At 40.6% G+C, this 12,506-nt stretch overlaps 1 protein-coding gene across 14 annotated transcripts; it reads left to right on the top strand.

Moving 5' to 3' along the window:
- Positions 1 to 295: 295 nt before the first annotated feature.
- Positions 296 to 8,298, top strand: ARMCX5 (armadillo repeat containing X-linked 5). Of its 14 annotated transcripts, none has more exons than XR_001888617.1 (6): positions 1,796 to 1,889; positions 1,971 to 2,469; positions 3,541 to 3,653; positions 4,091 to 4,136; positions 4,507 to 4,604; positions 8,115 to 8,298. XR_001888617.1 is itself a non-coding variant. In XM_017889203.1 (6 exons), the coding sequence occupies exon 6, from the start codon at positions 4,771 to 4,773 to the stop codon at positions 6,445 to 6,447; it is 1,677 nt and encodes a 558-aa protein (XP_017744692.1). In that variant the 5' UTR covers positions 1,796 to 1,889; positions 1,971 to 2,194; positions 2,334 to 2,469; positions 3,541 to 3,653; positions 4,091 to 4,136; positions 4,507 to 4,770; the 3' UTR covers positions 6,448 to 6,788. The 14 variants fall into 14 exon arrangements, 11 of the variants coding, with proteins under 11 accessions (XP_017744689.1, XP_017744694.1, XP_017744692.1 ...); XR_001888615.1 differs by having other exon boundaries at positions 3,541 to 3,780; positions 8,115 to 8,281; XM_017889203.1 differs by lacking the exon at positions 8,115 to 8,298 and having other exon boundaries at positions 1,971 to 2,194; positions 2,334 to 2,469; positions 4,507 to 6,788.
- Positions 8,299 to 12,506: the final 4,208 nt, after the last annotated feature.

Genomic DNA, 12,506 nt, shown 5'->3' with positions numbered 1-12,506 from the left:
CCGGACGGGGAAGAACCTCGTCTGTGGAGGAAAAGGTAGATGTTAAACGGTAACTACGCTCGAGGTTCTGAGGAGCCCTGGGAACAGGAAGGAGAAAAGAATACCAAAATTGACAACAGTTTTCCAGTCGCAGTCTTTAATCTGATAAAGCGGTTATCTCGTCTTGAGTCCCAGGTGCCGGGTCAGTCTCCATACACAGCCGCCGCCATTGCCTCGAGTCCTTGTGTCTGACTGTCTGTTCCTGCTGCTGTATGACACAGCACCTCGAGGCAAGGAAACAAGAAAACTGCCTCTGATCCAAGCAGAGAAGGTCGGTGAGAAGGTGGGCATTGCTTGGGGTGGATGTGGCTATCGGAGGTGAACACTGGTTACGCGACCTGGTCATGGGAGGCGGGCGGTGAGAAGGAGAGAGAAACGGGTAATAGGAATGGCACACAACAAGAAAAAAAAATGATCTGCCTTTTGCTAGCTTGATTTCCATACACTCGGTTCACCTCAAACCATGTTTGGGAAGAAAAGGTTGCAGCTTCTAGCAGGGAAAAGGCAGAATAGATAAGAGGAAGAGAGGGCTGCTTCCATAGGCGAGGACAGTTGTCTGGGGAGCCCTGAGAGAGAGAGAATGTAAAAGAGGTTATAAATGTTTGATAATCAAGGCTCTGGATTCGAAAAGGGCCTCATGTCTTGGTTACTGGTCTGACCGTTAATAACCACGTCTCTCTCTCTGTCTTTCATTTGTTCTTTGTGTGTGTATGTGTAGATCTGTTCCTAAGTTTGCAGCACTCCATGTTTCTGTACAGATCTGTAGGGGACAGCAGACCTCTGCAGACTCCCACAAGGGGAGAGGAGAAGGAAAAGAAAATTGGCGTGGTTTTCACAGAGTGGGCAGTACTTGGAGGCAGTACTTGGAGGTTGTAGATGGCTAAGATTAGGGTAGGCAGGAGTGTAAGGGAGCTTCCAGAACTCTCTGCCAGCTTTCCTAACATGTCCTCCCTTACCCGNTGTTGGTGGGAATGTAAATGAGTTCAACCATTGTGGAAGACGGTGTGGCAATTCCTCAAAGATCTAGAACCGGAAATACCATTTGACCCAGCAATCCCATTACTGGGCATATACCAAAGGAATATAAATCATTCTATTACAAAGATACATGCACACGTATATTCATTGCCACACTATTTACAATAGTAAAGACGTGGAATCAACCCAAATGCCCATCAATGATAGGATTAAGAAAATGTGGTACATATACACCATGAAATATCATGCAGCCATAATAAAGGATGAGATCATGTCCTTTGTAGGGACATGGATGGAGCTGGAAGCCATTATCCTCAGCAAACTAATGCAGCAACAGAAAAACAAATACTGCATGTTCTCACTTATAAGTGGAAGCTGAACAATGAGAACACATGGACACAGGGAGGGGAACAACACACACTGGGACCTGTCAGGGGGTGTGGTGGGGGGAGGGAAAGCCTTAGGAAAAATAGCTAATGCATGCCAGGCTTAATACCTAGGTCATAGGTTGATTGGTGCAGCAAGCCACTATGGCACACGTTTGCCTATTTAACAAACGTGCACATCCTGCACATGTATCCTAGAACTTAAAAAAAAAAAGAAAAGAAAATGAAAATTAAGGGCTGGGAGGGGGGACTCGAAGGAACACAAAGTTTGCGGAATCGATCAGTACGTATTCTCCTATCTTAGTCTTGACTCTCTTTGCCAACTTCCCTACCTTGGGCCCCACCCCGAGGCCGCCCATTTCAGTGGGCCTCTGTGTTTGGAGAGATGAACTTCTAAAGACTGGAACACTTCCTCCTGTCCCGCCAGAAGAGATTTCCTGACACCACAGCTGGAAACCCGTGTGCATTTCAGTTCAGGAAAGAATGGTAGGCTTGCTGGGGGGAGCTCCCGCAAAAGGGAAACTAATACAGAAACACTCTGGTATTTGTATGCCTCTCTTGTTCCAGCGCCGTTTTCCCTATATCCGGAACTCGCCCCTGCGCATTCCAATACCTGAAGCGACCACAGGGAACAGGACAGGGAGCCCTCCGACAGTAAGAGTCGCGGCGCTAGACAAAGCCTGATATCACTCCGCTTCCAGAAGCCGGATCCCCATAAACTACGCTCTAGCTCCTCCCACTGCCGATGTGGGTAACCCGGACGGGGAAGAACCTCGTCTGTGGAGGAAAAGGTAGATGTTAAACGGTAACTACGCTCGAGGTTCTGAGGAGCCCTGGGAACAGGAAGGAGAAAAGAATACCAAAATTGACAACAGTTTTCCAGTCGCAGTCTTTAATCTGATAAAGCGGTTATCTCGTCTTGAGTCCCAGGTGCCGGGTCAGTCTCCATACACAGCCGCCGCCATTGCCTCGAGTCCTTGTGTCTGACTGTCTGTTCCTGCTGCTGTATGACACAGCACCTCGAGGCAAGGAAACAAGAAAACTGCCTCTGATCCAAGCAGAGAAGGTCGGTGAGAAGGTGGGCATTGCTTGGGGGTGGATGTGGCTATCGGAGGTGAACACTGGTTACGCGACCTGGTCATGGGAGGCGGGCGGTGAGAAGGAGAGAGAAACGGGTAATAGGAATGGCACACAACAAGAAAAAAAAATGATCTGCCTTTTGCTAGCTTGATTTCCATACACTCGGTTCACCTCAAACCATGTTTGGGAAGAAAAAGGTTGCAGCTTCTAGCAGGGAAAAGGCAGAATAGATAAGAGGAAGAGAGGGCTGCTTCCATAGGCGAGGACAGTTGTCTGGGGAGCCCTGAGAGAGAGAGAATGTAAAAAGAGGTTATAAATGTTTGATAATCAAGGCTCTGGATTCGAAAAGGGCCTCATGTCTTGGTTACTGGTCTGACCGTTAATAACCACGTCTCTCTCTCTGTCTTTCATTTGTTCTTTGTGTGTGTATGTGTAGATCTGTTCCTAAGTTTGCAGCACTCCATGTTTCTGTACAGATCTGTAGGGGACAGCAGACCTCTGCAGACTCCCACAAGGGGAGAGGAGAAGGAAAAGAAAATTGGCGTGGTTTTCACAGAGTGGGCAGTACTTGGAGGCAGTACTTGGAGGTTGTAGATGGCTAAGATTAGGGTAGGCAGGAGTGTAAGGGAGCTTCCAGAACTCTCTGCCAGCTTTCCTAACATGTCCTCCCTTACCCGCATTATGTTGCAGAAAATGATAGGCTTTGGGAGAGAGGAAGGAAACATAGGAACCCAGATAAAATATGTAAATAAATACTTTTCATTTTTTTCTCAGCCTCCGTGGTTTGTCTAGACATTTTATCCCTGCTAATACCATTACTACTACCCTGTAGGGATGTTTGAGTTGTCTCTGTATAGGAATTGTCAGACTTTGAGAATAGAGCAGAGGGGCTTGAAGATTTAGGAGTGGGAGAAAAAGGGGAGATAGAAAATGTTTGCCGAAAAAGTATCTGTATCCAGAAAGAATCTGTGCCCTGGGTGCTGGTCTCTACCAAAGACAACCTCAACTGTCTCCTGTGTCTTCATTTATTGGTCTCTGTTTTTGTGAATCCCTGTAGGTAGATCTGTCTCCAGGTCTGTGGAACTGTCAGTTGTGAAGTTTTGTAAAATAGTCACCCAACTTAAAACTAGGAAATTATGAAGAAGAGAAAATTGCCCTGTATCTGTTAAGGTTGGTGTAAAGGTACAGGGACGGGAGCAACTTCGACTAGAGAATTCCATCTCTTCTGTTTTGTCATTTTACCAGTTATGCCCATCTGCCCCACCCCCTGCTGCTGCTGATTTAGTTGGGAGTCTTGGTAAGTTGTGGGGATACAGAATACTAAGACCTGCCTTTCTCACTCTCCACTTGCTTGTCCTGCTCTCATGCTTAAGCCTAGTCTAATCTGAATGAGGGACATTCTAGGGCAATCACTGAAGAGGAAGATGGTGGGCAATAGGGAGGAGGAGGAGAAGTAGCCCTGAAACAAAGCAGTGGGGGAGAGGGTACTAGGAGGAGGGAAACACTAGACAAAATGTATCTGGAAAGGCAAGAATCGGGGCTAGGGACCAAGGTCGGTCACCAGGAGATCAGTTTCCACATTCTCCTGTTTGTTTATTTGTCCATAGGTCTTCCTGTAGATCTGCTATAGGGCTTGTCACCATTGGAAGCAAGGTAAGGAGGAGAAAGTTACTCCAGATCAGTGCAGGTTGGTATGAGTATGGGGATTGCCTGGGTAGACTTGTAGGATGGAGTAGTGGAGAGCTGCTTGGCTCCAGCAGGGGTCAAGAACCACTAAAGGGATTCCTCAGCTTCTCATCCAGTTTTCCTACTCCTTCTGCTCCTGTTTGGTGACTGGAAAGAAGGTTGATAGCACTTGGAAGTGTAGGGAGTGGGTGAAATGAAGGGAGAGAGAGTTTGCTAATTATCTACCTCTCTCACCAAGCACTGAATCTCCGTATTCTCCTGTCTCCCTGTGCTGATCAGCATGAGGAGAAAAAAATTGAAAGAGACTCAAAGCCCCATTTCCTTCCTCCACCCCTAGGTCCTACTTCAGTGGCAGATCTGGTGGCCTTGGAGTGGCTGAAGACCACCACCCTCTACAGGGCTGGGCCCATGCACAGCCATCCTTCCCTACCTTGAGTGAGCTTCCTCTGCATGTTTTCTATATCACTGGCAGAGCCTGTAGTTGGAAAGGGGACAGAGTGACTACTGGACTTTGTATGAAAACACCAACCGGGACAGACCTTCAGTCAAGGCTGAGACAGGGGTGGGGGTATATAACTTGTCCTTACCTTAAACTTGGAACATGGTTGACTCTGGGACAGAAGCAAGGGCTAGAGGAAAGGCTGAGGCTGGCCTGCAAGATGGAATCAGTGGTCCTGCCACTGCTAGAGTGAATGATAAAACCCAAGCCAAGGCAGTGGCTGAGGCAGAACTGAAAACAGAATCAGTGACCCAGGCCAAAGCTGATGATGGAGCAATGACCAGGACACATAAAGTGACCTACAGGGAGGCTATGGCTGTGACAAGGGAAGTGAGCAAGATGGAAGATACAACTAAGAGTAGAGTCATGGTTGAGACTAATACAAAACCCCTGGCAGAACGCAGTATAGTGCCACAAACCAAGTCAAAGGCCATGCCTATGTCTGGGGTCAGTGCTGTAACCAAATCTGAAGTCAAGGTTGTTGCTGTCATTGAGGCAAATATTAGGTCCTATGCCAAGTCACATGATAAGGCCAATACTGGGTCCAGACCTGACAGAAGGGAAGAGGCCAGCATTGGGATGAAATCCAGTGATGAGGATGAAGAAAATATATGCTCCTGGTTCTGGACTGGAGAAGAGTCTAGTGTAGGTTCTTGGTTCTGGCCTGAAGAAGAGACCTCTCTTCAAGTTTGTAAGCCCCTACCTAAGATCCAGGAAAAGCCCAAGCCCGCACACAAACCCACACTTACTATAAAACAAAAGGCAATAGCATGGTCAAGGGCCAGGTATATTGTCCTAGTTCCAATTGAGGGAGGGGAGCAACCCTTGCCTCCAGGAGGAAACTGGACCCTGGTTGAGACCTTGATTGAAACTCCTCTGGGGATTCGACCTTTGACCAAGATCCCACCTTATCATGGGCCTTATTACCAGACCTTAACTGAGATAAAAAAACAGATTAGGCAAAGGGAAAAGTATGGGCCTAATCCGAAGGCCTGCCACTGCAAATCACGTGGCTTTAGTTTAGAGCCTAAAGAGTTTGATAAACTTGTTGCCCTCCTTAAGTTAACCAAGGATCCTTTCATTCATGAAATAGCTACAATGATAATGGGCATCAGTCCTGCTTATCCATTTACTCAAGATATAATTCATGATGTAGGTATTACTGTTATGATTGAAAACTTAGTCAATAATGCCAATGTTAAAGAACACCCTAGAGCTTTAAGTATGGTGGATGACAGCTCTGAGTCTTCTGAAGAACCAAAATCAGGGGAGTCCTATATACATCAAGTTTGTAAAGACATAGTCTCTTGCCCCTTGAACTCCCCTGTGCAGCTGGCTGGACTGAAATTACTAGGGCACTTGAGTGTAAAATTTGAAGATCACTATGTGATTACCAGTTATATTCCAGATTTCCTCACCTTGTTAAACAAGGGAAGTGTCAAAACCAAGTTTTATGTTTTAAAAGTGTTTTCGTGTTTGTCTAAAAATTGTGCCAATACAAGAGAATTGATCAGTGCCAAAGTACTGTCATCATTGGTTGCACCCTTTAACAAGCATGAGTCAAAGGCCAATATTCTTAATATTATTGAAATATTTGAGAATATAAATTTTCAGTTCAAAACAAAGGTGAAGCTATTTACCAAAGAAAAGTTCACTAAATCTGAGCTTATTTCAATATTCCAGGAAGCAAAACAGTTTGGTCAGAAACTCCAAGACTTAGCAGAGCACAGTGATCCTGAAGTGAGAGATAAAGTCATAAGATTAATACTCAAACTCTGAATACCCCTCTGTTCTCATAAAGCCTCAAACAGTTTTTTGGAGTTGCAATATGAAACTAATGCATATTATAATTATAAATTCAATACTCATGTTTTCCATGTTGATTGAGGGAGGCAATTTTATGGATACCAATTAATCTTGAGATCTTGAACATGTGCTGATTTTTATTGTGCTACATAATATAAGTTGAGATATTTTTAGTATTTCTGCAACGTGACATGATAATGAATCTATTCATCCTGAGTAAGCTATACTTCTGTGCTTTATATTGATATAAGTGTATTCTTTTAAGATTTTATTTACATGTTGTTAATAAAGTTGCATGCTAAAACTGGTGAAAATATTGTCCTAGTTCTTCAGTTGAAATCTGATCTTGGGGGATAAAGCACAGAGAGCATAAAGATGATGAAGACCACTGACTGTGTGTCTGTAGTGGGGCACAAACAAAACAAGTTCACATTGACAGATTATTTAGTTTCAACATACTCAAGGAGTAGAATCACTCTATGCATGAAGACAGGACTGTGCTATTAGCTGTCTGTAGGCTCCTACTGATAGGGCTTCAAATGAGGAATGAAGCCCTATCTGGGCAACTCTGGGGAAGGGAGTAAGGAGGAACAGAACACAGATGCTTTCACTGTAGTCTCAGTTCCAGAACTTGTGCTCAGGTTTTCACATAAAATGTCTCATCAGGATGCCTTGAAGCTTTTTAACCCCAAGAGGATTCCTGGTTCTCACCCCTATTCAGTAAGCCGTGGACAGCTGCACAGAAAGTGTGATTCTGAAGGGACCCAGCCCCACTGTGCCTTCAATAGCTCCCTCCCTATCCAGGGGTATCAGATTTACTGCTTCATCTGCAATTCTCTCCCCCTGAAGTCCTGGGCCTCAGAGGAGAGTCTTTCTGGGGATTACCCACTGAAACTGTTTCATAGATAATCTCGTCTGTCTCATCCTGGTGACTGGTTACTCCTTGCCTTTGTTTTCTGGCCAATGCTTGGACTTGGTGATTTGTATCACAGTTGGTAGCAGCCCCTTGTTTGTGCTGATTCTTTTTGGTCAGAGCTCAGCTCTATGTATGGTATAGCCACAGGATACCGAATTCCTTTAGAAATGAGTAGTTAGGGAGAAATTAATTCTCATAAAACCCACCGTTCTGTCTATTTGCATAGTTTATAAAGCTGAAGCCATGTTGTCTATACTAAGCTTGTCCTGTTTATTCTTAACAAAAGCTAGGTTCTCTGCAAGGGTTTGTGGAATAGAATGACAATGTATGGTTTAGGATTTTGGGGTCACCTCTGCCTCTTCTACCCCCTGCCTCTTTTACTGTTAATTTACTGCCCAGAATTGGGAAATATAAATATTAGGATCAATATACAAATTGTGGTCTTTCTGTTGACCTTCCTCTCCTAACTTTTTATGCATTTAAGGGAAGGTCTGAAGTGGAAAATCTCAATATGGTGTAATGGATCCCTACTTTTAATAGCTATCTCTGGTTTAATTTCTACTAGGATCAAGTGTGAATCTATTGTGGTACGTCTAAAAGTTTAAATGAAGCACAATTAGCTACACTTGTGCATTAAGAGAAACAAGCAAGGTAGTTTTTTTGCAATGTGAAACTTCAATTTAGATGATTTTTGAAGTTCTTTATAACATTTTTTAATTCACAGAACTCCTGTAGCCTGTAATACCAGCTGTGAGTACTACTCTCAGTGTTGGAGATCATCAAAATACAATTGGACCAGACCCTTTGGAAATAATTCTGTGTCTCAAATGCCCTGTGGAGCACACACTTAATCAGTTGATGGCTATGGAATTTTCCAACATCAGCTAAAGAGAAGGGTGAGTGTGGGGTGTGTATGTATCTGTGTCAAAGCACAAAGTTGATGGTCTCTCCTTGGATGGGAATTGTGGGATGCGAAGTCATCTCCTAGATTGTTCATGAGGTGTCATCTGACACTTAGGTTGTTTCCATCTTTTGGCTGTTATGAATATTGCTGCAGTGAACATTGGAGTACAAGTATCTGTTTGAGTCCCTGATTTAAATTCTTTTGGGTATATACCTAGATGTGCATTTGCTGGGTTGTATGATATGTTTAGCTTTTTGAGAAATTGCCAAGCTGTTTTCCACAGTGCCTGTACCATTTTACATTCCCATCAGCAATATGCAAGAGTTCCAATTTATCCACATTCTTGCTGACACTTGTTATTTTCCATTATTTTTTAAATAGCCATCTTAGTAGGTGTGAAGTGGTATATCATTGTGGTTTTAATTTGCATTTCCAAAAGTCTTATGATGTTGAGCATCTTTTCATGTGCTTATTGGCCATTTGTGTATATTTTTTGGAGTAATGTATGTTTAAGTTCTTTGCTCATTTTAATTGTGTTTTGGTTATTGTTGCATTGTAGGAGTTTTAAAATATATACTGGATACATGCCCTTTATTAGCTATATGATTTGCAAATATTTTCTCCTGTTCTGTAGGTTTTTTCACTTTTGATGATGTCATTTGATGTGCAAAAGTTTTTTATTTCAATGAAGCCCAGTTTATCTATTTTTTCTTTTGTTGCTGATGCTTTTGGTGTCATATTTAAGAATTCATCGCCAAATTCAAGCTCACAAAGAGACCCCTGTGTTTTCTTCTAAAAGTTTTATAGTTTTAAACATCAGAGTAATTAGTGTGTCTATCACCTCAAACATTTATCATTTCTTTGTTTTGGGAGCATTCAAAATATTTTCTTGCTATTTGAAAATATACAATTATGGATTGTTAATTATGTCACCCTACATTGCTATAGATCATTAGAACTTATTCCTCCTATCTTGCTGCAATTTTGTATCTGTTAGCCAACCTTTCTCTCCCCATTCCTTTCCCTATATTCTCTTAACTTTTAATCAAAAAAAAAAAAAAACCACAATTACTTTTGCACCATCCTAATAGTTAACCACTATTCTATACTCTACTTCTATGAGATGAGCTTTTTTAGCTTCCACATGTGAATGATAATATGTGGTATTTATCTTTCTGTGCCTGGCTTATTTCACATAGTGTCCTCCAGGTTCATCCATGTTTTCACCAATGACAGGATTTATTTCATTGTTATGGCTGAATGGTGGTCTGTTGTGTATATATTTTTTTATCCTTGCATCTGTTTATGGGTACTTATGTTGATTCCATATCTTGGCTATTGTGAATAGTGCTGCGATAAACATGAGAGTGCAGATATCTCTTTGATATACTGATATCCTTTCTTTTTGATACATACCCAGCAATAAGAATGCTGGATCATATGGTAGTTCTATTTTTAGTTTATTGAGAAATCTCCATGCTGTTTTCCATAATGGCTGTACTAATTTACATTCCCACCAACAATGTATAAGAATTCTGTTTTCTCTACATCCGTACCAGCATTTGTTGTTATTATTTTTTTTTGTCTTTTTGACAATAGCCATTCTACCTGGGTTGAGATGATATCTCATTGTGGTTTTGATTTGCATTTCCCTGATGATTAGTGATGTTGAGTGTTTTTTCATATAATTTTGGCCACTTACATGTTTTCTTTTGAGAAATGCTTATTCAGATCATTTGCCAATTTTAAATTGAATTATTTGTGTTTTTGTTGTTTAGTTGTTTGAGTTCCTTGTGTAGTCATGTTCTACACAATGTTTCAGTCAATGATGGACTGCATGTATGACAGTGGTCCCATAAGAATATAATACCAAATTTTTGCTGTACCTTTTATATGATTAGATGCATGAATATTTACCACTGTCTTACAATTGCCTGCATTATTCAATACAATAACATTCTATATAGGTGTGCAGCCTAAGAGCAATAGGCTATACTATGCAGCATAGGTATGTAGTAGGCTATACCATGTAGGTATTTGTAAGTAGTACTTTTCTTCTTTTAAGTAGAAGAGCTTTCTTGTTCTTCTACTTTTAGAAGAGCTTAAGAAAATCTGCATCTATGATAGTCTCATGATGATGAAAATACCTAAGGACACATTTCTTAGAATTTATCTCCATGGTTAAGCAATACATGACTATATATTCTGGATATTAGTCCCTTGTCAGATGAATAGTTTGCAAATATTTTCTCCCATTCTGTAGATTGTCTCTTCACTCTCTGATTGTTTCTTTTGCTGTGCAGAAGCTTTTAGTTTGATATAATCCCATTTGTCTATTTTGCTATTTTGCCTGTGCTTTTGAGATCTTACCCATAAAATCTTTGCCCAGACCAATGTCCTGAAGCATTTCTCCTATGTTTTCTTTTTCTAGTAGTTTCATAGTTAGATTTAGGTGTATAATCCATTTTGAGTTGTGCTAGGAAACCTGGATATCCATATATGGAAGAATGAAACTAGACCTCTGTATCTCATCAAGTACTGGAGAATTTTGATTATAGTAGTTTTGTAGTACATTTTGAAATCAGGAAGTGTGTGTGCTCCAACTTTGTTCTTCTGCTTCAAGGTTGTTTTTGTTTTTCTGAGTCCCTTTCCATTCTATGTCAATTTTAGAGTCAGCTTTTCCACTGATACAAAAAAAGTCTTTGGAATTTTCAGATTGAAATTTTGCTTGGGGATATTGCCCTCTTTATAATATTTAGTTTCCAATCTATAAACACATAATGCCCTTCCATTTATTTTGGTCTTTAACTTCTTTTAGCAATAGTTTATAGTTTTAGGTATGTAAGTTGTTCACCTCCTTAGTTAAATTTATTCCTAGGTATTTCATTCTTTTATATGCTATTGTAAATGGAATTATTTTCTTTCTTTTTCAGATTGTTCATTGCTGGTGTATAGAAACATAACTGATATGTGTGTGTGTTGATTTTGTCACCTGCAACTTTGCTGAATTTATTCACTCTAGTAGCTTTTTTGTGGATTCTTTTGAAATTTCTCTCTATAGGGTCATGTCATCCACAAATAGAAATACTTTATCTTCTTTTCTCTTATGTGGTTACCATGTATTTCTTTTTCCAGTCTAATTGCTCTGGCTGTAACTTGAATAACAGTGCTGAAAGTGGGCATGCTTGTCTTGTTCCTGATCTTCCCAGTGAAAGCTTTCAGTCTCTTACTATTGAATATGATATTAGCTGTGGGATTTTCGTAAATGTCTTTTATCATGGTAAGGAAGTTCCTTTCTCTGCCTAATTTTATGAGTGTTTTTTAAAGGGTATCAGGTTTTATCAGATATCTTTTTTGTATCAACAGAGATGATCATGTGCAGATTTTTTTGTTCTATTCAAGTGGTATGTTACATCGTTTGACTCTCTTATGTTGACCACCCTTGCATTTCTAGGATAAATCCCACTTGATCATGGTATATAATCTTTTTAATATGCTGTTGGATTTGTTGTGCTGGGATTTTGTTGATAATTTTTGCATCTATATTCATAAGGGATATTGGTATGTAATGTTTCCTTGTGATGTCTTCATCTGGTTTTGGTATCAGAGTAATGCTGGCTCCGTAGAATTAGTTAGAAGATGTTCCCCTTCTACTTTTAGAAGAGTTTGAGAAGGATTGTTGTTGACTCAAAGTCTTTATTTTGTTGGAATTGTCTAGTGAAACCATCTGGTCCTGGAATTCTCTTTTTGGGGAAGTTTTTGATTACTGGTCCAATTTCCTCACTCTTTATGGGTCAGTTGAGATTTTCTATTCAGTTCAGTGTCTTTTCTATTCAGATTTGGAGTCAGTTTATATAATTTACATGTGTTTGTAAGAATTTGTTGATTTCATCTAAGTTATCTAATTTGTTGGTGTATAAATGTTCATTGTGTACTTTTAACCTTTTAAAATTTCTGTGTGGCTGGTAATAATGTTCCCCCTTTCTGGTTTTAGATATTTGTGTCTTCTTTTTTATCTCTAGCTAAAAGATTGTCAATTTTCTTTATCTTTTGAAGAACCAACTTTTGGTTTAATTGATTTTCTCTATGTTTTTCCATTCTCTGTTTTGTTTATTTCTACTCAAATCTTTATTATTTCCTTCCTTCAATTAGCTATGGGTTTCGTTTGCTCTTCTTTTTCTAGTTCCTCAAGGTGTAAAGTTAGGTAATTGA

This window comes from Rhinopithecus bieti, unplaced genomic scaffold (assembly GCF_001698545.2).
Source record: "Rhinopithecus bieti isolate Rb0 unplaced genomic scaffold, ASM169854v2 scaffold_19233, whole genome shotgun sequence".
Lineage (NCBI taxonomy): Eukaryota > Metazoa > Chordata > Mammalia > Primates > Cercopithecidae > Rhinopithecus > Rhinopithecus bieti.
This window is presented reverse-complemented; position numbering and strand designations above follow the sequence as displayed.

Bases quoted from the DNA above. Each gene is read 5' to 3' on its own strand.
- ARMCX5 (XM_017889205.1), top strand. From the start codon at position 4,771: ATGGTTGACTCTGGGACAGAAGCAAGGGCTAGAGGAAAGGCTGAGGCT.